This window comes from Zootoca vivipara, chromosome 1 (genome assembly GCF_965207765.1).
Source record: "Zootoca vivipara chromosome 1, rZooViv2.hap1.1, whole genome shotgun sequence".
In the NCBI taxonomy this organism is placed as follows: domain Eukaryota; kingdom Metazoa; phylum Chordata; class Lepidosauria; order Squamata; family Lacertidae; genus Zootoca; species Zootoca vivipara.
Genome location: NC_142582.1, coordinates 105,335,978 through 105,362,447, shown reverse-complemented (window position 1 = coordinate 105,362,447; position 26,470 = coordinate 105,335,978). Strand labels below are relative to the sequence as shown.

Below are 26,470 nucleotides of genomic sequence, written 5' to 3'. Positions count from 1 at the left end.
ATGCTGAAAAACCCTTTTTAAAGGCAAGCAAAAGCAAGATTCATATAGTGGCTACAATGAAGTTCTCCACTACTGGATACCTGAGAATTACAAGTGGGGAGAGTGCTGGTACACCTGTGGGCTTTATGAAAGCATCTAGCTGGCCACACTGAGAACAGAATGGTAGACTTTCTGCTTGGCCTGATCCAGCAGGGATCTTATTCTCTTAAGGTTTCCTCAACAGGCTCCACTGTGCTAACTCAATAGATTCAAGTGCCATACAATGTTGTAGCAATCACTCTGAATCTGGAGAAGCAATATAATGCATTTTAAAGATCCCAGGTTTGGTAGTTCTGTGAGCCAGCCCTTTGTGAAGGAAGCTAATTGGATTTTTAAAGTTTTATCAATTATTCATCTTTTCACTCTAAAACTTCATTAGAATTAGCCTGTGACATTTCCTTTGTGAATTAAAACCTCCCAAATCTTCTTCCCACTTCTTCATCCTGCTGGATAAGTAATGTTAAATGCATGTGACCTATGAATGGTAAAAGGGATGCCTGATATTCTGGCAAACTATGCTTTGTGGAGTTGTGAAAATTTATTTAATTAGTTTATATGCTGGTTTTCAGGGAGAACCACTCACGAGTGGCCCACAAAATTCAAAATATAAAACAATATATTAACGCAAGCTAAGGAACAGTAGAAAACTGTAGGACCAGGGAAAAGAACAAATACTTATTAACACAGTATAAATGATGCTTAATTTCCATTTCCTGTAAGCGAAAGCTCAAAATGACATCATCACTGACTAGCCAGTGCAAGCCTTGCTACTTGTGACCAACATGTACAAAGTTAAATTGTCATCACTCTCCGTGAGAGACTGGATTTTGCTGTGAAAAGGCAGGGTCAGAAGCTTTTTAAAAAGTGGTTTTCTGTGCTTCTGATATATTTGGAGCCTAGAACATATAGTGATTTCCTGCTCTTCCATGCCCTGCTGTTCTGAAGAACCATAAGTCTAACCTCAAGCAGTAGGCATCGGTTAAACAAAGGAAGCTACATAAAATACCATTTTCTACAATCAAGTAGACGCCAGGCAAAAAAACCAGAAATTTGTACTACTGTGATTTTCTGTTTAAAGAGGGGACTGGAGGACATTCGGTTAACCGGATGACTCTTCCCACTAGAGAATATAGGCAGCGCCCTTTGAAAAATATTGCCTCCTCTTCCAGGGGGAGGAGCCATCCCACTCTCCAGATCAGGGGTCGGCAATTTTTTTTTGCAGCAGGCCGGTCCACTGTCCCTCAGACCTTGTGGCGGGCTGGAGAAGCGGCGCGGGGGGGGGGGCTGGAAGAAGAGGAGAGGGGGCAAGTTGTCCTCCTTCCCACCCCAGCCACTGCGCTTACCTTCCCAGGGGCTGCTGCTGCTGCCACCACCACCACCACTGCTGCTGCTTCTCATGGATAGGCAGAGCGAGCTCGTCTGCTCCGCTCTCTGGTCCACAGGAGGAAGAGGCCGCGCCAGCCTGGTTTACCTCAGCGTGGCTCGGGGATGTCTCTGCCATTCAAATGGTGCTGAGGTAAACCAGGTGCAGCGTTTGATTGACAGAGCCGCCGCTCAGCTTCTTCCTCCCATAGCCATTGCCGGGAGTCTTGCTTTGTGGCGTGTTCTGGCTTCGCAGAGCAGGCCGGATCCACAACCCAGACGGGCCTGATCCAGCCCGGGGGCCTTAGGTTAGCAACCCCTGCTCCAGATCAAACTGACAGAGCTAAGGAGACCCCCTCCACCCCTAACACAAGCAAAGTCCGTAAACCATGCTCCACACAAAAAATTATGTCACACAGACACAGATACAAGACAGTGTATTTTAACACAGAAAAAGAATACCTCACACAGTGAAAAGGAATTCCTAGATAACTGAGATGACCTCAAAAGGAATGTCTATTCCACCCCTAAACCCAGAAGGCAACAAGCAGAACCAGGGTGGGTCAAATGAAAAAGTGGACTGGAGGGCATTCGGTTAACAGAACGACCCATCTGACTTCCATAAAAGAGGAACATCTGGCGGGGTCGACAATATTCTGGCAGATTGGCTAAAACAATTCTCTATATTATCAGGCCTTTGGCTGATTAAATATTCTATTGCCTCTGTTTGTGGGAGGGAATTATATTTTTGTTTTTGTTTTCTATGTATTTGGTGTTCTCCTTTTGATGTTGTGAACTGTCCTGTGATCTTCAGATGAAGGATGGTGTGCAAATTCAATAAATAATTTTAAAAGTACAGTACTTAGAATACCTCTGGATCAGACACTATAAGCTAGGTGTGTAAGAAATATTAACTATTATTCCCATGTCCAACAGGTAGATCGTGATCTACCAGTAGATCAATGGACGTCTGTGGTAGATCACCAGTAGATCAGTGGCTCCCCCCAAAGAAGCTAAAAAACTTTGGCTCCCCTAAAAAAAGCTCAACATCTTTGCCCTGCACCTCTAAAATGACCTGAACCACCAGAAACAGGGCTTTCCTTCCTAAAAGAAACCTCAATGTCACTTTTCTCTTCCCTAAAGAAGCTCAACAACTTTTACATGAACCCCCCAAAACAGGACTTTCCTTCCTTAAAAAAAACCTAACAACTTTGATCTGAACCCCCCAAAAAGGGGGTAGATCACTGCCAGTTTTTAACTCTGTGAGTTGATCGCAGTCTCTTGGAAGTTGGCCACCCCTGCTCTAAAGCAATGTAAACTTTGATCTCCTTGTTGTTGTTGTTGTTTAGTCATTTAGTCGTGTCTGACTCTTCGTGACCCCATGGACCAGACCACGCCAGGCACTACTGTCTTCCACTGCCTCCTGCAGTTTGGTCAGACTCATGTTGGTGGCTTCGAGAACACTGTCCAACCATCTCGTCCTCTGCCATCCTCTTCTCCTTGTGCCCTCCATCTTTCCCAACATCAGGGTCTTTTCCAGGGAGTCTTCTCTTCTCATGAGATGGCCAAAATATTGGAGCCTCAGCTTCACGATCTGTCCTTCCAGTGAGCACTCAGGGCTGATTTCCTTAAGAATGGATAGGTTTGATCTTCTTGCAGTCCATGGGACTCTCAAGAGTCTCCTCCAGCACCATAATTCAAAAGCATCAATTCTTCAGCGATCAGCCATCTTTATGGTCCAGCTTCTTCCCCTTCTATTTGCCAGGAGGTGACGGGACCAGTGGCGATGATCTTAGTTTTTTTGATGTTGAGCTTCAGACCACATTTTGCGCTCTCCTCTTTCACCCTCATTAAAAGGTTCTTTTTTAATTCCTCCTCATTTTCTGCCATCAAGGTTGTGTCATCAGCATGTCTCCTTCTTTGGAGGTCTTTAAGCAGAGGCTTGACAGGCTTATGTCAAGAATGCTTTGATGGTGTTTGCTGCTTGGCAGGGGGTTGGACTGGATGGCCCTTGTGGTCTCTTCCAACTCTATGATTCTATGATTCTTCCAGCAATCTTAATTCTGGCTTGGGATTCATCCAGTCCAGCCTTTCGCATGATGAATTCGGCATATAAGTTAAATAAGCATGGAGACAATATACAGCCTTGTCATACTCCTTTCCCAATTTTGAACAAATCAGTTATTCCATGTCCAGTTCTAACTGTAGCTTATTGTCCCACATAGAGATTTCTCAGGAGACAGATGAGATGATCAGGCACTCCCATTTCTTTAAGAACTTGCCATAGTTTGCTGTGGTCGACACAGTCAAATGCTTTTGCGTAGTCAATGAAGCAGAAGTAGATTTTTTCTGGAACTCTCTAGCTTTCTCCATAATCCAGCACAGGTTTGCAATTTAGTATCTGGTTCCTCGGCCCCTTCGAAATCCAGCTTGCACTTCTGGGAGTTCTCGGTCCACATACTGCTTAAGCCTGCCTTGTAGAATTTTAAGCTAGCGTGTGAAATGAGCGGAATTGTGCGGTAGTTGGAGCATTTTTTGGCAATGCTCTTATTTGGGATTGGGATGTATACTGATCTCCAATCCTCTGGCCACTGCTGAGTTTTCCAAACTTGCTGGCATATTGAATGTAGCACCTTAACATCATCCTTTAAAATTTTAAATAGTTCAGCTGGAATATCATCACTTCCACTGGCCTTGTTATTAGCAGTGCTTTCTAAGGCCCATTTGACTTCACTCTCCAGGATGTCTGGCTCAAGGACAGCAACCACAGTACCTGCGGTGTACGAGATTTCCGTATCTTTCTGGTATAATTCCTCTCTGTATTCTTGCCACCTCTTCTTGATGTCTTCTGCTTCTGTTAGGTTCTTTCCACTTTTGTCCTTTATTGTGGTAATCTTTGTACAAAATGTTCCTTTCATATCTCCAATTTTCTTGAACATATCTCTGGTTTTCCCCATTCTGTTGTTTTCCTCTATTTCTTTGCATTGCTCGTTTAAGAAGGTCCTCTTGTCTCTCCTTGCTATTTTTTGGAAATCTGCATTCAATTTCCTGTATCTTTCACTATCTCCCTCGCATTTTGCCTGCCTTCTCTCCCCCGCTATTTGTAAGGCCTCATTGGACAGCCACTTTGCTTTCTTGCATTTTCTTTGGGATGGTTTTCGTTGCCACCTCCTGTATGATGTTACGAGCCTCCATCCATAGTTCCTCAGGCACTCTGTCCACCAAATCTAAATCCTTAAACCTGTTCCTCACTTCCACTGTGTATTCATAGGGGATTTGATTTAGATTGTGTCATACTGGCCCAGTGGTTTTTCCTACTTTCTTCAGTTTAAGCTGGAATTTTGCTATAAGAAGCTGATGATCTGAGCCACAGTCAGCTCCAAGTCTTGTTTTTGCTGACTGTATAGAGCTTCTCCATCTTTGGCTGCAGAGAATATAATCAATCTGATTTCGATGCTGCCCATCTGGTGATGTCCATGTGTAGAGTCGTCTCTTGTGTTGTTGGAAAAGAGTGTTTATGATGACCAGCTTGTTCTCTTGACAGAACTCTATTAGCCTTTGCCCTGCTTCGTTTTCAACTCCAAGGCCAAACTTGCCAGTTGTTCCTTTTATCTCTTGATTCCCTACTTTAGCATTCCAATCCCCTATAATGAGAAGAACATCCTTCCTTGGTGTCATTTCTAGAAGGTGGTGTAAGTCTTCATAGAATTGGTTATACTTTTTAATTATAATTCTGTGACTGAAGACTTCCTAGGTCTTACTGGAACAGCCTGTAAGGTTAGATGAACCAAGAGCAGAAATACTGGCTAAACTCAGCAACTGTGAGAGTGGAACCCTTCAGCAGAAAGATGTCTGCATTCAAAAGCTGAGGGGAAGCAGAGTTCACAGGTGGTTGAGAATTCCCCAACATGGCCTTTGAGGAGGGCAGGGACTGAAAGAATCATAGTTTGGGGGAAAATATGACGAAAGATCCTAGCCTAGTGAACTCAGTGCTTCTCCATACATGGAATTATGTGGAAGATGCTGATAAAAATGTTTCATAAGGTTTCTCCGAGATTTGGCAATATTCTCTACTGTCTGCAATGCTGGAATTATAAAAAGAAAATAGGAAGTTATGATACTTGTATCCTTTTGAGATCTTGCTGAGATGTGTGAATTTTATGAAGCAGAGACTGTACTTGAGGCTGAGTAGAGGGGACAAGAGCTTGCAGCTAGCCCGTTTATAAAGCTTTAAAATACTGCTTAGTTGGGATCAAAGGGTATGTGAAGCCATATGTAAATCCAAAGGGGGGGAGTGAGTAGTTTTATTACCTGGACTCGGTCCTGAGACATCTGGCGGCGAGATGACCACGTTGCAAGTCAAGGCCTCTAAAGAGTAAAAGAGCAAGAATTGTGTGATTTTAAAAACTGCACCTTTGAACTCTGTCTTGTGTCAATTGATGATATATCTTGTTAACTAGGAGGAGTTAAAGTGCAAGAAACCTAAGGCTTCTGCAATTTTCTGCCTGGAAAAACTGATTTTGGAAACTGGTGTCTTGTGCCTAAAGAACCAACTGCAAAAGAGAAGGAGAGGCTTTTCTAGGGATGAATTTTGAAATGAATGGAAATGCATCCCTCTCTCAGCTTCGCTGTATGTGTGAAGACTCTTTAATATTAATGATTTACTTTCCTGTACTGCAGAATACAAAGAACATTATGGGGAATTTCCTTTTAAGTCCTACTTAGTTTTGAATTATTCTGCTTGCTAAATATTTAGTTGTTCTCTTTTAATCAAAAGAGAGCCAGAATAGACAACCTACAGAACAAGTGCTTACTCATTGAACTACACACTGCACACTACAATGTAAAATGCAAGATTTATTTATTTCATTAAAATTATATACTGCTTGATTATAGAAAAGACTTCAAAGCAGTCTACAAAAAAGATAAAACAATCAAATTATCACTAAAAAAATTACAACCACAATTTAAAACATACAGCCTACTGAAAATGTGAAGCAAACAATAGAGAAACCAAAAAACATCTCACAGGTATTAGTTTATTTTGCCACTCCGCCCAGTGTCCAGGGATCATAGAATCACAGAAATGTATAGTTGGAAGGGACCCTGAGGATTATCTCGTCCAACCCCCTGCAATGCAGGAATATGCAGCTGTCCCACACAGGGATCAAACCTGCAACCTTGGCGTTATCAGCAGCATGCTCTAACCAACTGAGCTATCCATGATCTATTGGTATGTTAATTAATAGCCTCAAAGAACTGTTGTTGCTTAATCTGTAAATATCTATACATCTACAATAATTCTTTATAAGACCACCAAGAGAAAGTACACAACAAAACTATAACTATATCTTTCTTCCTAAAAGATTTATTGTTTTTCATGACAAATCTCTGTACATTACACTAACTTGAGTTTTCTGCCCATCAACTGACAGGGAGTGACTTCAAGCTCTGCTTTCTGCAGGGACTGGCCACACTATTTTAAAATATAATTAACTAGCTGGCCCTGCCACATGTTGCTGTGGCTTTTTGTGTTAAATGTACCTTCAGAGTCTCCCTTCAGAGTCCCCTCACCTTCAGTGTCCCCCTTCATTTTACATACAATCATTTCCCCAATACACGTGTTCTGTAAAATTTTGCCCTGTCCCAACCCGGACTCCCCTACCCACGCGTGTTATGTGAACTCCCCCCAACCCGCCCCGACACATTTATCCTACCCAAAGGCACGGCCCTGTAAAAGGCCCATTTTTAGTTTGTTGCCTGGCTGGGCAATGGTGCAGTTTTCCCGGCTGGGCAATAGTGCGGCCTAGTCAGTTTTCCCGGCCGGGCAATGCTGCGGCCTAGTCAGTTCTCTCGATGCGGCCTAGTCAGTTCTTCCAGCTGGGCAATGGTGCGGCCTATTCAGTCTGCTGGGCAATGCTGGGCCTTGTTGCTGCAAAAGGCCTGTTTTCAGTTGGTTGTTGTGAAATTTTATGATGTCACCGGTTGTCTGCAGCCAATGGAGATGCTGCTTCTTCGTTCTTTTTCCCAGCATGCACTTTTGGGTGAGTTGTGTGTTCTGGAACAGGGGGGTTGGGGTTTTTACCTGGCCCAGGTGTGACATCTGTCTTAGGTAACTTTCTAAGGTCCTTCGGACATTGGCATGTGATGTTGTGTCAAACTTTCACCTCAATCGGTCAAGCGGTTTCGGTGAAAAGTGGACACACACCCACATGCCCTTTTTACATATATATATATATATATTCTGGAAAACACAAGTTAGAATAAAATCATAATCTCTGATAGCCGATTTTGCTTACTGAAAAAGCAGAACTGGAAAACTCAATAGGGTTTTCAGGGCCACAGAAAGAACTTCCCTCTGGGTCTAGAATGCCAAGGGGCAATTTCCTGCATGTCCATGTTTTGCTGTTCTGAGGTAGGATATGTTGATCTCCCTTTTTAGAGATTGGTTAAAGAAACAACTATTTTCTACAACCAAGTAACTGGAAAAACTCCTGGTCAGAAACCACATAGGCCAGGTAAGAAGCTTGCGTTATTTGATGAATCATTGTATTTTAATATTCTGCTGGAAGCCGTCCAGAGTGGCTGGGGTAACCCAGCCAGATGGGCAGGGTATAAAGAATAAGTTGCTGTGGTTGTTGTTGTTGTTGTTGTTGTTGTTGTTAGATTATTATTATGCTTTTGACATTCTGTTTTCAATTCTCCTCTGACTTTTTATACACAGTATTGGAACACACACACACACACACACACAAAATGGATGGTCTCTGGCCACCACATACAGTTTAAAGTACTGGTAGTAACTGAAAATCACAAAAATCCACAATACACACAATACTTAGGACCACCAGTTTTCACCATAAAAAACAGCTAGTTGAGAGTTTAACTATGCAATCATAAGAACATTAATTTTTGACCTTAGCAAAACAATAATAGCAAGTAACTAATTCAGCTTTCACAACCATTTCATAATGGCAGAGCAACAAGCAGTCCCACGATACTGAAAGCCAAAGAAACAACACAGACCACCAAAGAGGGAACCCCCTAACACACATTTTTAAGACTATTTCCCATGCAAGGAATATTTGGCCAGGGTATGAGGATCACAGAAAATGGGAAGCAGAGTGTTACTACTTCCCTCCACAACTACAGCCCCCACCGCAAAAAAAACCAAAAAAGCAAAAACCAATTCCTCTGTAAAAGGCCTCCTACTGGATGTCTCAGCGCTTAGGGAACATTTGTCACTACCCCAAACACAGCAATTAGCCTTGAAAACAACCTTCTATCCACAAAAGGAGTCCCATCTATAGTCTAAGATGATTGCATGGTCAAAAATACAAAACCAACCTTTTTTCTTTAATAACTTGCCTATACAAGCTGCTTACCGAGTTCGTTTAGAAATTAGGCATCTTCTTGACCCTCTGCAGAAAGTAAAAAAAGAATATTGTGATTACATTACAATTATACTACATCAATGTAAAACAGATACATTAAAAGCCCAAGGCAGGATTCGCCTAATGAATCCCATCAGCAAAAGTCCTGCAGAAAGGCTTCCATAACAAGGCTTTTCGCCTTCTCTCCTCACTCCCCAAATCAGCTTGGTTGGCCAATTGGGATCTGGTTGGCTACTGTGAGAACAGGATGATGGACTAGGTGGTCCATTGGTCTGATCCAGCAGGCTCTTCTGATGAACCTCCAGGAGCTAGCTACCCATTGAGGAGGGCTTTCATCTGAACAGCCAAGGTAATTGTTATGTTTTTGAGAATTGCCTTCTTTATAACCCTGTGAAATACTTTATTTCTGTTATTGTTTGCTCCAGCTAGTGAGCTAAGAGCCAAAACGCATTCTACAAGCAACTGCCCAATGGACCCAGTACTTTGTCTACAAGCAATCCGCTCTTCATGTTCACTTTCATTTCTCTCTTTCCTCCTATGGGTCTCCTTCTGTACTGCAGACTCCTAGAACCACTTTCCTACCTGTCGCTGAAAAGGCGAGAGGCCAGCATATAGTTCATTGTCGTCTTGTGCTCCATATAGGATCTGAAAAACCAAGAGGAAGGGAGTCAGATTAAATTCAGATTAGGAGTATTTAAAAATGGAAGACTCAGTGAGGAAAGAGTGAAAGCTTATCATGAAAAGTGAGGGGGAAACAGCTTCACCTTTCAGGAATGGAGGAAAAGGTAAAAGGAAGCTGGTAAGAATTAGCTAACACAAAAGGCAACAGAATAGCGTTTGATATGCAAAAGGACCCTGAAAGTGAAATTTAAATTTATGGCCTTTGAAAGTGAACTAAGGTGGTAATAAATTAGCATTTGCATCTTCTACCTCCTAATGTGTTCTATCATTCCAGGATGAAATGATCAAAATTAGATTTTTTTGCTCACCCATAAGTGTCCCAAGTTAATGGCGTAGGGAATATACGAATGAATCCCCCTCTTCGCTCATATTCCTCCTTCACTCGACGCAAGACTTTTATCTGGAATCAGAACAAGCAATGAAAGGCATTAGTACTTTTTAGTTGTTTAGGTTTGAATTGGTTTTGTCGTCTTGCTGTAATTTGACCTGGCATCAATTTCATAAAAGGTGAGTAATAAATATTTCAAATAAATAAAAACAAATAATGGAAAGGGTTAACCTCGGGATAGAATGCATTGAGATACACATAATCCCTGTGAATCATTTAGTTATGGGCTTAATATTAACAGTTCCACTTTTAAAATACAAACCATTTTATTCTTTGCCACTTAATTTCCCCAGCTATGCTGCCAAGATGCCAGTCTCAGTCTGCTGACACAAGGCAGAGGCATCTAGTAGCCAAATGCACCCATTCATGGTGACTAATTGTTCCCTTCTTCTGCACATGTACCATGTCCAGTGAGCGAATACAGTAACTGACAACCCTTACCTCCTCCATGGAGAGCCCCAGCATGGAGCCAAAATGCCTTCCTACTGTTTTCTCCTTCGCTGAGGGCGTAAGGTTTTTCATCTCAGCATCACTGGCAGACAGCGGCCGAGAACGCTGTAGAATCACAATGAGAAACCTGATTTTAGCATTTTCCCTCCTTCTAATCTTATTCCAATTATTTTTAATGGGGTTTCAAATACCAAAGTCTTTGCCCAGCAAGAGACATCACTCTCCAGGCATCAGAACCAGGAGTCACACTCAAGAGGCAGAAAAATCCAAGGGCACCAATGCCAGGATTCACACTCTCTGCCTCCAACTATAGCAAGTCCACACCCCATTTGATACCAAAGCCAAACTTCACATTCCCAGTGTTTGACCACAGAACCACACCCCAAAGTAGCAGGAGCCAGCATTCACAGCTTCTGTCTCTATGGGCAAAACATGACACATATTCCTGGCTCTGGTACCTGGGGGTAACATTTCCAACTCTCAATTGCTGGATAACCCATGTCTTGTAGTAGTAACCTGCTTAGGAGATGAAGCTACAGTAAGGAAAAGAAATGTAGCTCATCTGTTTTTACACTAGTTCCAAGTGTTAAAATGACCACAGCTAAAGATCTTTACTGAGCCAGAAGATTGCATATCCTGCATTCAGCTCTATCTCACGTCACAAGGCTGTTTGAGTTAGTTATGGGCAAGCACAAAATGCAAACAAACAAAAAAAGGGGGGGAAGCAGAATATGAAATCCAGGCAAGACATTTTTGACCTAGCTGCACTGCCAAGGCTGAAAACAAAAGGTATTAAAAGACCTTGAGATAATAAGTTCCTAAAGTGTTTTTTAAAACCTTGAGATCAAAGCAGCTGAAGCTAAAACCAAGTTCAGCTGCACCACAGATTAAAGGCTCAGCTTGATCCATCTCCATAAAGATATGAATATTAGCAATATGGCCCATTATTTCATATGGGCTATATTCCTCTTAAAACAGAAAAGCAGAGTTAAAAAACCCCAAAGTGGATTTGCCTCAAAAGAGACACATACAAACCTAGACAAAAGAAGACCTATTATCAGTAAGTAACTCAGGCTTATGGATAAACATAAAAGAGGTTTTCTGGATCAGACCAAAACTTTATCTAGTTCAGCAATCTTTCCCATCACTTAAAAATAATAATAAACTGTAATCCTTCCAGCCAGTTATAGTATGGATCTTCTGCCATTTTAAAGCATACCAGTAATCAAGGGAAAGTACCATTTCTTCTCTTGAACAAGATGTGTCTATTACCTCCTCTTTGACTCTACGATGCTTCGTATGAAAATAACACCAAACAGTTGTGCGTGCTTGCCTCTGCTACCATAAAGTCAGTTATGAGCACCCAGTCTCCAATTTCCAAGGTTTCTTCTTCTCTTAGTACATCCTTTCTTGTCTTTCTTCTCCCTTACATTGGTATTTCTCCATATTTCAGAAATATGCATACACTCTATCAAAATAATCTAAATTTTGAATTTGTTGCAGTAACTTATGCATATTTTGCCGAGCCTACATAATCTTGTTTAATGTCTGTGCTTTATTCTGAAACAAAGTTGGGATTCACTTGACACAAATGGGTGCAATTTTAGGAAAAGTAAGTGCGGGAGAGAGGCAGGCAGGCACACCGAGGGTTATCACCTGCCTGCAGCTCCTGCCATTCCATATGCATTGTTCATTTCTCTCCCCTGAACCTCTTTACCATTCCTTTATAGTGTCTTAAAAGTCATTGCAGATGAAATAAATATATTACTTTAAATTTTGAAACAGACAAATGGAAGTTTGTAAATGAAGAAACATAATAGCCCAATACCTACCAATTTGGCATTTGTTGATCGGGACTGTGCAGAAACAGGGCGCTACAAGAGAAAGACAAAGAATAATGATTTGATGTTCCCCTTTGAATCCTGGGAGCAACTCTGCTCATGTAGCATGTCATAAATTTCACACCAGCAGACATGGAGTCTCCTTCTTTGGAGGTCTTTAAGCAGAGGCTTGACAGACATGTGTCAAGAATGCTTTGATGGTGTTTCTTGCTTGGCAGGGGGTTGGACTGGATGGCCCTTGTGGTCTCTTCCAACTCTATGATTCTATGACCAGATTTCCTATGCCTCTCCCTCCTCAATTTGCTCCAGAGAGTCTCTCAAGTATATGAAGCAGATTTTGAGGGTGTGAGCTAAAGTGAGGAGAGGAAAGGGAAGACACATTTGCATGAGTGGAAGAACATCATGCAAGCAGGATATTACAACTATCACCCATCTACCGTACATTTCTAATCTGTGTAAAATGTCAACTGCTTTTGCTTCATCCTCATCATTACATTTTTACCTCTTAAATATATACTCAAGACATTTAGGATTATACATGCAGCACACAATAGTGTTGAATGTGAAATGTTTAAAACCAACTTCCTCTTCTGCTTGAAAAGACTAAAGCAAAAGCACATGTAAATGAAACAATGCCAGATTGATGACCAGTTCACCATTTTCTTCTCATTTCCCTGTGTTGACTATAAGTTCCTTGGAACAAAGACCTGCCCTCTTGTATGTACTCCAAAGCACCATGCACACTGATGGCACTATGTAATCACCATAATCATCATCAAAATAGCAAAGGATTGGGTGCGGGGAATGGTTAGCATCTAGAGGTCAATTTCACTTCCAGCAGTATAGAAGCCATACACAGCGATGAAGTAATAAGATACAAAACAATCAAAGAAATCACAAAGTCATCAGATAAGAATGAATAAATGAAATGGCAATCATCCTTGCTTAAACCTGTCTTCAAAATCTGTTAATAGCAGAAGAGAAGGTTTTTATCTTTAAGCTACTTTCTCAAATTTCTCCTTACTTGAGGTTTCTGATAAGGGTGTCTCCTTCCCTCAGGGGTAAAGTATGATGTTCGGCTGAACCGCTGACCTGGATCCTGACAAACAAAGCCTAAGAGAGGAAGCAAAATAGGCCACAAAAAACTTAATTTATAGATTAGTTTAGTAACTCTGTATCAATAGCCAACAGCAGCTTAATTCCTCCAGTGAAAGAACTGTGAAAAGAGGGTGTTTGAAGGTACACCAGTGACACGCATCAGCTGGTGGAATAGGCGCAAATGCCCCCCACTCTGCAAATTCATGAAGATTTGAAGGAGAAACAGGGGGGGGGGCGCATTTGAAAGCCTTGAGTAAAGTGCAACCTTACCACTCACTCATCAGCTAATGAATGGCAGTGAGTGCTCCTCCAACCAGCGCACACATTGGTGCTACTTCTCCTTCAAGCCACTATGGTTTGAAAGAGAAATGCAGGACAGAAAGGGTATCTAAAAGCCTTTTGTAAAAATCCCTGCATGAGGAACCCCTATTTGCTTTAAAGTCCCAACAAAGAATCAAATTATGTCACTATGCCATCAGGTGACTCACAGGTGGGCAGGGCTAACAGGTCAACGAGCCCTCCAGGGGTGGGGGAGATAAAGATATAGCCTTCCAGTCAGAAAAAGTTCTCCATCTAAACGAAATCTAAATGCACTATAGTACTTGGAAACACCGAAATGCAACCAAATTCAAAACACACAGATCAGCTGATGATGGGGGTTTATCTCCTCTCTCTGCTCATCAAATGATTTATCGGATGACAGGAAAGGAGGAGAGTTGCATCTGTGCTGTGTCAACTTTTTTCCAGTCAAAATTGGTGGGCCTTGGGAGGCCAGAAAAAAATTGCCTGTAGGCTGGGTGAGGCCCATAAACTGGGGGCTAGCAACCCCTGGTACAATGCTTTGTGGACATGTGAAGGCCCAAGGAAAAAACAAAAACAAGAATCAGGTTCCCTTTTTTCCCCCTCCACCACCCCTTCACATCTCTTTATCATTCCTGTTACCTACTTATTTTAATAGGAACCATGCCAACAAAGGCAATAATTATTCTAGAGTTACCCAATGATCCTCAGGCTATCAAAGCATCATACAGATGTCAGGCACTCAACAGCATTCCCCCCGCCCCCACACACCCTGTTCACCACTATTCATTACTCTTTCATACTACACAGCTAAGGACACCTACGCTTCTCTCAGTTTATATACTTTTCAGCTATAGCAATCCTGCCTTTCACAAATACCTCTACTATTCTACAGCATACCATTCTAATGTCATATATACACACCCACCATACAAACATGGCATGCCCACTTTTAACCCGCTGTCACCATCCTAAGCCAACAAAACACTGGACTGAAACTCAACTCACCTACAAGTGTGAACATGTCTGAAATCATACTAGCTTTAATCTTCAGGTCCAAAGGAGCATCACTATCCAACAAGAAACAGGAAAGGCAATCAGTTAATTGTATCTCCAGTTAACCAGTTAATTTATCCCATGTCCCTGAAGGAACTGCATATCCTGAATCCAGAATGCTCTCTGGCCTCCTGGGGAGCCTTTCCTCTAAAACGTAGTATATAAAGTGGTTATTCAGTTGTAGCCATCAATAATATTCAACACATGGTAGTCATTTCAAATTCCATCTTTCTCAATAACTCCTTACCAGGCCAGAGAAGGGGACAGGTTCACTTCCAGTAGCCAAGGCTTGAGAGAAGAATCAATGAGGACATCAAAGCCATAAAGCTCTGAAACAAAACACACACAAAGTATTTCGTGGTGGCGCAATTGTATTTTCAAGGAATCGACCCAACATCAAAACAAGGGACTGTCGATAAATATAGAATATTTTACCACATGAGAAATGTGGTGATGCTTGCTCATTTCTTTAAAAGTGTGATACAGATTACCATGGCCAGTTTTGAATATTCTGTGGCCACAATTGCTCCACCTTTAAGATACTGACTCTTGCTTTGGAATGAAGATGTACTGGTGCTGTATTTTGTCACTGCTTCCTGGTTTTGTTTTTAGAAATATACAAGTCCAGTCCCACAATAGAGGCATCTGCATGCCTTTGTCCAGTTAAAGTTCAGGAAAAGCCCTAATGAAATAGAAAGCTTCAAAAAGGGAATGCAGAATAATGGCAGCAGAATAAAGGGGGTGGGAACAAGGCATGTCTTCCAGAACCCCATCTTTTCAGACATCAGAATCTAGTTTTTCTAAGCATTTGCAAAATTAAGTGATCCAGACATCATTGCAGCCTACACCAACAAGAAGTATGAGTTAGAAATGGGGAAAAGAGAGAGTCAAGAGAAGACAATTAAGTTTACCCATGCTGCTCTTACAACCAATATTTTGCCCCCATTTTTGAGGCCTGCCACTGGTCATACCTTGTATTTTTACCTTTAGAAAGGTTTTTACCTTAAATATATATATAGCCTATGAAGTGGGCAATGGACCAGTGGGAACAATCTACTCCAAGATACTTTTCCTGACAGATGCTCCTGCAACTTCAGTCAGTGGTCCTGTCCAAGATTGTAGGCTCTGCTTAGAATGAAGGGGTGATGGAAAGCAGACTGAACTAATTCCTCCCCCATGCCTAGTTATAATGCTTTTTAGCTTGTGCAACTGAAAAACAAAACACATAGATAAGCTACTTGGAGGTTTAAGGCCCACTGTGTACTCCCTGGCTGTTAAGGTTGGCAAGGACGAGGCTGGGCACATGGATTTCAGAGGTGCTGCAAACCTCTCCAAAGAATGGTAGGGTGCCCATATGTCTAAAGGAGGTGGTTGTGAAGCCATTACTAAATAAGTCAAAGTTAAGATTCTCTGGCTTGGAAAACTACTGCTCAGTCTTGAATTTTCCATTTTGAGACAAAGGGTTGGAGCAGGGCGGTCCAACACCCTTGAGCAGGCCCGGCCCTACGCGCAGGCTGGGTGGCGCAGGGCACCATGGCGCCGGCCCGCCAGGAGGGCGCCGCGAGCTGCGCCCACCCGCTGGCCGACCGGTCCGCCGCGCAGCTGCGCCTGCCCGTCCGCCTGCCGCGCAGCAACGCCTCTTGCACCCGCGCTGCGCCCACCACACTGGGAAACGGGGTGGGAGGGCGCCGGAGGATCCGGAACACCACGGCGCCGGGAGCGCTTAAGACTGCGCTGCCCTTGAGGTCTTTGATGCGTGTGCACACACACACACACACCTGTCACAGCCCTCACACTGGCTTCCCAAAGCCAGGTAAGCAAGGTGCTGGGCTCTGGGAAGGATATGGGGGGGGGCTCTAGGACCCTGCCAGAGCCTTCTGCCTCCTTCCCAAAGCCCCATGCCTCACTCAGCTGGCTTCAAATTTTGGCCTTGCTCCTCTCCTTCCCTGCAAGAAGGCTTCCATTGAATGCCCTTAGTTCTCACATCAGTGCAGGAAGGGAAAGAGAGTATATGCATGCACATGCACACACATATGCAAGACAGACACGGCTATAGGAATTTCTTACACTCAACTGAGGGGGGGGGGAAGAAACCTGCAATCAGTTCTGACCTGTATGTTACTAGAGGAGAAAAGAGAGGAAAGCTGAAATGGATCCTGGAAGAGTGGTGTGTGTGTGTGTGTGTGTGTGTGTGTGAGAGAGAGAGAGAGAGAGAGAGAGAGAGAGAGAGAGAGAGAGAGAGAGAGAGAGAGAGAGAGAGAGACTCTGCTATGCAATCCTGCAAGGCTGCAAATGCTATTGCTTTTGGCTCTGGCCCTGCCTACCACCAGTGCACAACCCCCAACAAATTACCCCCCAGAAATGCAGCCCTCAATAGAAAAAAGTTCCTTGCCTTTGTTCTGGAACAAAGCCCTAGAATGTGAATACCAGAGCCTACTTTGTATCCCTTTGTATTCCTCCTAGTATTACACTTTCCTTTCAACCTTTGCAGAATGCTAGAAATATTTTTCTTTTCTCTTAATAAAGCCCCAACTCCCATTATGGTTTCTTTATGTTCTCTTTCTGCCCAGTCACATACACAAGCTGAACACAACACACTTGAGCTGTCATTCATACCTTGAGGAACACAGCCTTTCTGGCACATGTATTAATACTTGTATTGATGTTCCCATGGGAAAAAAGCACACAAAGGAGGTCTTTATACTCTACAAACAGATGTTTGTATTACCCAATTCTTTTTTCCTGTGCACTGGAGTAAGAGGTCTTCAAATGCTCTGTGTTTTGAGTCCTCCTTCCATGGCTGTTACAAAACTCCAAATACTCAGGTTCTTTTTCCAAATTCAGTTTATGAGACGGAACTGCACCTTTTATTTGTCACAGCATGCAACAGATTGTTCACAATTCTCAGCAAGAGACTCGCTCTCTGGTAAAAAGCAACTTCATAGTAACTTCAAAAAGTTGTAAACAGTAGCTGCACCCTTGTCCTCTAGACCCAGAGATAACTCATGTTTTAATATGTAGGTTAATACAGCTATTTCCCTTTTAGGAAAGTCAGTCTTTCCTAAACTCAGTTTTTTTCTCCATATGCTTCATTATTCATTTCTTCATCACACTGTTTTCTCCCCTTCTGAAGTTTTCATGTTTCTCTTTCTCTTTCTACACCTACACCTATACCCACACACCCCACATTTATTAGGCAGTATCATAACTGCTCCTTTGTGTTTGAAAGGCATACCCAACACAGTGTCCTTCAGATGCTGCTGGACTCCTACTCCCATCAGTCCTAGTCATCATGGTCAGTAATCAAGGATTATGGGAACTGGAGTCCAAAAGGACCTGGAGGACACGGCACTGTCCTATCTCAGTATACATTGTTCTTCTGGCATCATATCCACACAGTAAACTCTTTGGACCCTACAGCTTTGTATTTTTGAACTCGCACCACTATTCCCTAACATAAGGCCTATAGCAGGCCTAATTTTTATAGAAAGATGCATCACATTCTGATCGCAATCATAAAATGTTTGCTACCATTCTGAAGAACACCCCAGCTCATGCAAAGTACAGAGAGCAGCCGTGGCGTTCCAAGAAAAGGGATAGTTATGCACCGTTCAAGAAACCCAGGCACCTTCTCTACAGCTGCTTGACACAGCCAAGCTTCACAGTGTCGCTTTCCCTTTGTAAAGGGATTAAAGAAAGCAGATTGATTAAAGGAGGGCAATGCTCTGGGATATCTCCTCTCATCCTGCAACATCAGCCCTGACAGCTCATATTGCACCACTGACATTAAAAGGGAAAATGGAAGCAAACTGAAGATCATGTTTCCTCAGATGTTTTCCTAACGTTCCACTTGTACCAGAATCTACAAACAACAAATGGCTATTTCACATTCACAGCCTTTCTGCATGGTTTGATATGAGTTCAGAAGGCAACGTCTTTTCCCCTGAGCTCCTTTAGAGGAGTTCGCAAAATGACCGTCAAGATCCTTATGAGAAATATTTTGGGAGATCTTCTTCCCCTTAAAAAGAAATAATCCTGGTTGCCTCTAGAAGTAACGTGCAATAAGGAGAGTGGGGGAAATCAGTACTAATACTTGTCCTTATAAAAATACTGAAACCCAAATTTCAAAGTTCCTATTTCTATTTCTCTGTAACATCTAAATCAGGAGAATAGTGCATATCCTAAACTGGTGCATTGATGCAGTCATGGGTTGGATGAAGGCTAATGAAGTGCAACTGAATCCTGACAAGACTTCGAGTCCCTCTGGATGGGTGTTTCCCAGGTGCAGGAATTGGGTTGCGTACCAGCTCTGGTTGGACAGTGTTCTCGAAGCTATGAACATGAGTTTGACCAAACTGCGGGAGGCAGTGCAAGACAGGAGTGCCTGGCGTGCTCTGGTCCATGGGGTCACGAAGAGTCGGACATGACTAAATGACTAAACAACAACAACAACCAGCTCTGGTTAGAATAGCATTTCCTCTGAAACAGCAGGTATATAGTTTTGGGGTGCTCCTAGGTACATCATTAGTTTGTGCCCCAACTACAAAGTCAAGAGATGCAAATCCCCCCAAATATTTGTGAGTTATTTAAAATCACATTATTAGATGCACAGCTGGAATATATACCACAGACCAGGAAAAGTACTATCAGGCCAGTAGGTTGCCAGTGTGCTTCACAAGTTAAGAAGCTGTTAGAAATATAAAAAATGACACTCTTGTACAAATGGGAGCTAAAGGAAAGACAAACTTTGGCTACAGAAGTGCAAACAGACAATAACAGATGATAAAAAAGAATCCAGGGAGCACATTGCTAAAAATAAATAAAACAATTTAAATACATTGAGCAGCATGAGACAGGCTAGTGAGACAGTTGGACCTTTAGATTATAGGAGTCAAGAGTATGCTAAAGAGGGTTAAGGAGACTGCAGAGAAGCTGAATGAATTAGTTGCATCTGTCTTCACAGTGGTAGAACATTGGGTCATCCAATAACGCTGAATGTTGGAAGATACAGGACAGACAAAAGAAAGTTCTTCTTCACATAACACATAATTAATCTATGGAATTCACTCTCATAAGAGGCAGTGATGGTCACCAACGTGGACAGCTTTGGAAGAGTATTAGACACATTCACAAAGGATAAGGCTATCATTTGCTACTAGCCATGACAGCTATGTTCCTCTTTCACTGTCGGAGACAGCATGCTCCTAAACCAATTGCTGGAAACCACTGGAGGGGAGACTGCTCTTACTTTCAGGTCCTCCTTGTTTGCTTCCCACAGACATCTGGTTGGCCACTGTGAGAACAGGATGCTGGACTAGAGAGGACACTAGTCCAATTCAGCAGGCTTTCTTGTGTTCTCGTACATGTTGGGCTACAACTCCCATCACCCTGGATACACTGGCTAGGGTTGATAGGAATTACCATCCAAAACATCTGGAGGGCACCAGGTTGGGGAAGGCTACCTTACCCTGTGAGAAAACTGTGTAGGGCATTCAAAGTCTTGAAAGCACTTTTGGTCTTTTTCGGGGTTCAGAGCAACATCTACTCCAACTCTAGTGTGGCAGAAAAGGACCACACAATAAAAGCTTTCTACACACACACCTTTTTGCCTGACATAGAATAAATTAAACATTGAGTTTCTCTGCAGATTAGGGGCCAAGGCTTTAAATAGTTGCTCCCAATACTTTCTTTATGGTGGTTTTCAGGGGAAGAACATTGCAGTCATTTGTTCCATTCGCCACTTCAGCTTAAAAGAACATACATCATTCGGTGAATAATTTCAGCAGTACGATCATGACACAATTTCATACTCTAATCTTTTACTGAACCACATGTGTTCTCTAATTTCCAAGACTGGAAAATGACAGCTTAGTTTAAGTAAGTGCCATGGGGATATGATTGTATGTCTGTATTAAAACACCTTTAATGAATAAATAAATCAAATACCTTTCCTTGCTCTCCCCTTCTCCCCAGTTATTATAGTCATATATTGAGCTCACTCTACTTAACTAATAAACCTACTGTATGCAAAAGTTGTTGCATTTTTCTTAAACAACTACTAACCCCTAAGCCTCTGCATGTTTCTTTATCGCTTTGACAGAGAACGAATGGGTTACAATTCAGCAATGTAAAACAATTTCTCAGTTTTTATGGGCTCATACGAGCTTTAAAAGGCTTCTGGTGCTCAGTCCCCCATTTGTTGCTTTCCTGCTCAATAACTAACATTCTCTGGGTAGTTTATAGTGCTACATTACCTATATCAGTGATTATGAGAGTGAGATATGGGACTGTGATAGGATTATACTTGCACCAGATCTATGCTGGTTACAGGTAGGTAGCCGTGTTGGTCTGGATCGAAGTAAAATAAAAAAATTCCTTCAGTAGGGTGCAGCAGTGGTGAATGAGTCAGAAAATGAACTTAGTGCCTTCTCACCATCTCTTCCCTTCCCCCCCAGGGAAAAATTTCAGTGCTTCAAAGCGCAGGACTCAATATATGCCATAATGGGGCTTTTCGATGCCCACCCAGAAGCAGACTCCAGAAGTCAAAACAATGAAACCTTTAATAGGCCTGGACCGGAATATGCCAGTCTCCTGCCTCCTCCTCCTGCTGAATCACTTCTGTAATGGTCTGCTTGGAGTGCTGAAAGCTCCCACTCTCCCTTGTTTAACTCATAGATGCCTCTGTAACCCTCCAGAAGTTGTACAAATGGGGAGAAGTTAGTTCTGCCAAACAGGAAAAAAATGCTTTTTGATCATCTCCCAAAACTATATTTACCACATTAAGGGGCTTGATCCTATATGAAGTTGGTTTATCCCAACTCCCACTTGCAAGTTGTCCTTTTTTCCTCAAAATGCAGAACCTCTTTCCACTCAATGCAGATGCTAAACACAGCTTTCACATTAGAATACAGCGCAGTGGCATTTTCCAGACTACCTGCCAAATTAATGCCTGGTCAGGATGTATACATAATACCTGCAATCTCCAGGGAGGCTACAGCCAGACCACCTAGGGCTGCAATTTAAGTTGTATCTCCCAATGTCAAGCTGGTTAGCGTTTACAAGGGGAAATAACCCTCACTGAAGATAAAAATACATTATACTAATCGAGGTTACTTTGGCTGTTCAAAGTTTAACTCTATGTATGATGAGAGACTACTGTATGCCTCAAGATTCAAGGATTAATAGCTATAGATTCCAAGGGATTTAGGAGCAAATATTACTAGCCAAATAGGAATATTTCGCCCCCATGTTTTCCCTTTAAGATTTTAGAAGAAATCTCCTACTTTGATTAACAGGGCCCTAAATTCATGGGCAACCACTTCTAGGTGCTTGAAAATAAAACAGAAGATTCCAAAGCAACTCTATACAAGCTCCAAATCAGAAAATGTGAATATTGCAAGGTCTGGTAGATGCAGAATGGGTAGCATAATACACAAAAGAGTGGAAAGGAGCTAGAGAGGACAGGACAGTACTCGCATTGTAGATAACCAGCAAATAATTATTCAATTACAGTCAAACGTTCAAAAACTAGAGCATTTACTTCTGGGTTTTCGGTGTTCAGGAGCTGAAACATTCCAAAATGGAGCTGTTTAGGGAACCGAGGTTTGACTGTATTTTCATAATACCCCAAGATTCTGATCACAGGAAAAAGTAAAAATGGAAAATACTGTTTGAAAAGCCGAAATCACCAAAAGGTAACTAGGAATCCTATAGTTTTGGTTCTCTTTATTCTACAACTACAGTGCACATGTGTAATTTGCCAATGGATACAGTAATCCACATTGTGATAAAACATGTGAACTGTAATTAAAACAATACATTTCTGCCCATCTGTAAAAAGAATTTATGCAAGCAATGCCTGCTGCAATCTCTGGGGGAAAGTCTGAATGGGTACTCCTGGTGTCATAGAATTTGGAGGCAGGTCCTGCATAGAACTCTCCACCCGGCCCCATGACTTGTAGAAGCAAAAACGAACTATGCAAACTAAGGATTTATGCACATTGTTTAATATGCATTTGTTTATGTAGTTTGTACATTTAAAATCTTCTTGGCATTAATTAGAGTCACTTTCAAATGCAGCTATTTGTTTTATAGTGCAAACGACAGCTGTTACACTAGAGAGCTGAATATGCACACCATTTCATAGAATCATAGAGTTGGAAGTGAAGCCCAAGGGTAATTAATCTAGTCCGACCCCCTGCAATGCAGGAATCTCAGCTAAAGCATCCATGACAGGTGGCCATGGATTCTTTATCAAAAAAGTGAAAAAGGTTAATCACCTGCCTCAACAATGTTTGTGCAAATGATATGAAAAGTTGTGCATGTTACTTTTGTAAGCTGTGCTTAATGTGCTTAGCAAGCTATTTAGCCTTGGAAAAAGAACACCTCACATATAATTATCAGTAGTCCTAGGACAGCAGTGGGGAACCTCTGGCCTGTGGATCTACCTAGGCCCACCAAGCCTGCCCAATTCAGCCAAGCCAGCTGTTTAACATCTGACATCAGACAAGGGACAGATAAAGCAAAGGCTGCAAACAGTGCAAAATTCAAGCCATGACTGCAAAAGAACTTCCCTCTGCAGCCAGTTTTACCTTTGGCACTGTTTGATTTGGGCAACTTACCTGCCAAAGGCAGTATGACAGGGTATCAGAGACACTCAGAAGCAACTGATTACTCCCAAGAGTATTCGACCCCTTTTGAAAGCAGCACAATAGTCAAATTCAAACAGTGCCCAAGTTAAAGTCTTGGCTGCAAAAAACCAACGCAGCCTACATAAGTTTGGCAAATTTTGGCTCCACACCACTGTCCTAGAACCACAAACTCCTCGAGCACAACTTTCTAAGTGAGGAACAGGCCAACTCAGAAGGCTGATGGTGAACCTCAACTTTGGCTAGTAAACAAGACTGGCCGCAAGCATTCTGATATCTGAGGCAGATACCAAAACAGCAACTTGAACCCCTGTCCTGGATGCTGGAATCACTGATGCTGGCTTTTCCCATTCATTCATCCATACTGCCCATGGAGTTTTTATCCCTATTTCCATAACCCCCAACACACATTCCACACTCTGCAACAGGATTCTGACTTCTGATTAGCTGCTGTTTATCACACATCCACCTTTCTTCTTTAGCAGCAAGGGAACTCTGGACTCCTTGCCCGCACACTCCTGCTGACACCAAGATCCCCTGCATGAGGCTTAGTACTGCTTTACACCTTTCTTCTCCGAGGGGGAGGGCAAAAGTCCATGCACATCAGCTACCGCAACAAGAAGATTGCTCCCTACTCTACAGATTTGGTTATGAATTAATGTAATTGAGATAGTAACTATATGATATCAAGCTTCAGAGCTCTAGTATCTATATCCCTGAGCTAGAGGGTTCTTCACTTTTAGGCCTGAGCAGCCATAATAAATAGTAACCCTTGATATGATCAAGATTACTGGAATGAAATGCTTCTGGGTTCTACAATTCCCAGCTCTGCAGCATCTGTCCTGTATTTACACATAAGGCTGCAGGAAGCAATAGGTTGCTGCCAAAGGGAAGGTTGAGAAACAGGTACTAGAAAGTGGGAGAAGGCACAAACTGGTACCATCCGTTGCTTTTTTGGAAACATTCCCAGGTTTCTTGCCAGCAAGTCTTCCAATCTTTGCCAGCACATAACTCCATTCAAAAGCGCTGCCAGATGTGAGCTCTATCGCCGCCATGTGGTATGACCATCCAAACACAAGCCCAGAAAAAACCCAAATGAAAGCAACACACTTTCTCTCTAAAATGCTAAATTTGTGAAAGAGGCATGCTTGTGCAAGAAGTGCAAGCATTCTGTGAATCTTCACTTAGTCATTTTTGCATCATTATGGATGACAGATAGTGCAATTCACAGTTTTGAAGCTACCATCAGTGTATTTATCCCAGCCTGACAGTAGTGAGGTCCAGGTGCTGGATGAAATTTAATGGTGGAAACAGAAGTTAACAATTCAAAGCTATCCATTTGGCATTTGGGGAAATCCACAGCATTGGGATTTCTAGGCACACTGTTCAGACGCAATTTATTCTTAGATCAGGATCTGAGCCAAGTGTACAGTGCTTCATAAGTTCTGAAGAGCTCCAAAAGGCTGTTTTCCCCAGTGTTTAAAATATTGTGAGTAGATCTGTTTGACTTTGTACAAAAAATATTGCAAAGCTGGAGAAAACGGTGTGTGTGGGGTGTGTGTGTGTGGGGTGTGTGTGTGTGTGTGTGTGTTAAGAAAGAAGAACTAAAATCATTGGGGTAGTGTGTCATTATGAGAGAGTGGACATTGTATTGGACAGTAATTTCATCTTTTTCATTAATTTCAACTACAGCCCTGGGCTACCCAATGCAAATGATAGGCATTGTGGAATTCAGTGCTACAGAAGGCTGCAACAACCACTAACCTAAATAGCTTTAAAAAGGACTTGACAAATACATGGAAGATCGCCATAATAGTTGAAATATTCAAGACAGCGTATTTCTAATTATACTCAACAGGAGACAGCAATGACAATTACGCTCAGTTTCTGAGCTTCCAGGAGCATCTGGTTAGCCACTGGAGGAAAGTGAGTATTACGAGTAGATGGATTGTTGATCTAATCCAGAAAGGAAATATGTTATGTTCTTACATTTGAGTCATTATTTTAATAATTGAGATAAAATTGGGGACAGGGTGGACAGTGTATGGCTGGCTTTCAAATATTTGTCTTCATCAGGCTTCCTCAACCTCGGCCCTCCAGATGTTTTGGCCTACAACTCCCATGATCCCTAACTAGCAGGACCGATGTTCAGGGATGATGGGAATTGTAGTCTCAAAACATCTGGAGGGCCGAGGTTGAGGAAGCCTGAGTCTTCATCAATATTATGTCCCTCCTCCAATAGGAGAGATCTTGTCCTTGACCTAATGCTGCATGTCTCAAATGCAGTACAAAATTAGTTACCATCCTCTACTTCCCTCTTTAGCTCCAAGCTTGGAGCTGGGGAGAAGTGTGAGGCATTCCCGGCCATACAAGAAGCCTCATCACTGCTTTATTACTGGAGGAGGTTTGTGGAGCCTTGCTTTCGTTCTGGACCCTACAAGTACTCAACAAACAGCCAGAAAGATCTGCTTCCTTTCTTGCAGGCCTTTTCCACCTGGTCTGGGAGAGCAGGGCCTTGATTGACCCCAGCTACAAAAGCTGAGGCTGCTGAACACCCTCTTGGGCTAGGGAGGGTTGGGGGACTTGTTGCTGTTCGTTTTTTGTATCTTCATTTTAGATCTTGTGATTTATGTGGTTGTGTATTTTTTAATGTTTTATTTATAGTTTATGACTACTTTTGTTATGTTGTAGTTATATATATATTCATGTTGTAAGCTGTGGAAAGGTGGCATACAAGTAAAATTATTTATGTATGTAAACACAGAAACAAACTTCCCTGTTTCATCTTCATCTCAAAGCAAGGGAAGTCAGAGATGTGTCAAGTTCTTCTGCTCCAGCAGCATCTGCCAAGCTCAGAGTGCCCGGCAGAGGCAAATCCACATGTCTCCACCATGTTCCTCAAGTTCAGAGCCAGGGAGGAGAGGCAGAAGTGGAGGCTTGCTTTGGCTCTGCACATGCACCTGGCAAGAATGCAGTCAAAGCATATCTTAGCTCCTCTTTCAACTCAAGTCCTGGGGAAGAGCCAGTGATCCTTCCCCACCAACTGAGGAACCAGGGTTAGGAGAAAGCATTGGGCAATATCACACTCACCAGGAACTAGTTCAATAATCACCAACCTAGACTGCTCCCCCGCCCCTAAAATTAAACCAGGATACAAAAGCAACCAAGTGCAAGACAAAAAGAAACAAAATACCATGAGAAGCAGAGAGACCC

The 26,470-nt window shown here is 42.4% G+C and overlaps 1 protein-coding gene across 9 annotated transcripts in view; it reads right to left on the bottom strand.

The window, feature by feature from the left end:
• The window catches only part of TTLL5 (tubulin tyrosine ligase like 5), a 112,532-nt gene that overhangs the window by 61,928 nt on the left and 24,134 nt on the right, over positions 1–26,470 (bottom strand). For all 9 annotated transcript variants that reach the window (XM_088672458.1, XM_035108181.3, XM_088672412.1 and 6 more), the window contains exons 13-21: positions 14,857–14,938; positions 14,562–14,623; positions 13,180–13,268; positions 12,147–12,188; positions 10,306–10,419; positions 9,785–9,876; positions 9,378–9,440; positions 8,787–8,822; positions 5,713–5,769 (exon numbers count right to left, since the gene is read on the bottom strand). In XM_088672458.1, the coding sequence (XP_088528584.1) occupies positions 5,713–5,769; positions 8,787–8,822; positions 9,378–9,440; positions 9,785–9,876; positions 10,306–10,419; positions 12,147–12,188; positions 13,180–13,268; positions 14,562–14,623; positions 14,857–14,938 (637 nt within the window). The remainder of the gene's footprint in view (positions 1–5,712; positions 5,770–8,786; positions 8,823–9,377; positions 9,441–9,784; positions 9,877–10,305; positions 10,420–12,146; positions 12,189–13,179; positions 13,269–14,561; positions 14,624–14,856; positions 14,939–26,470) is intronic.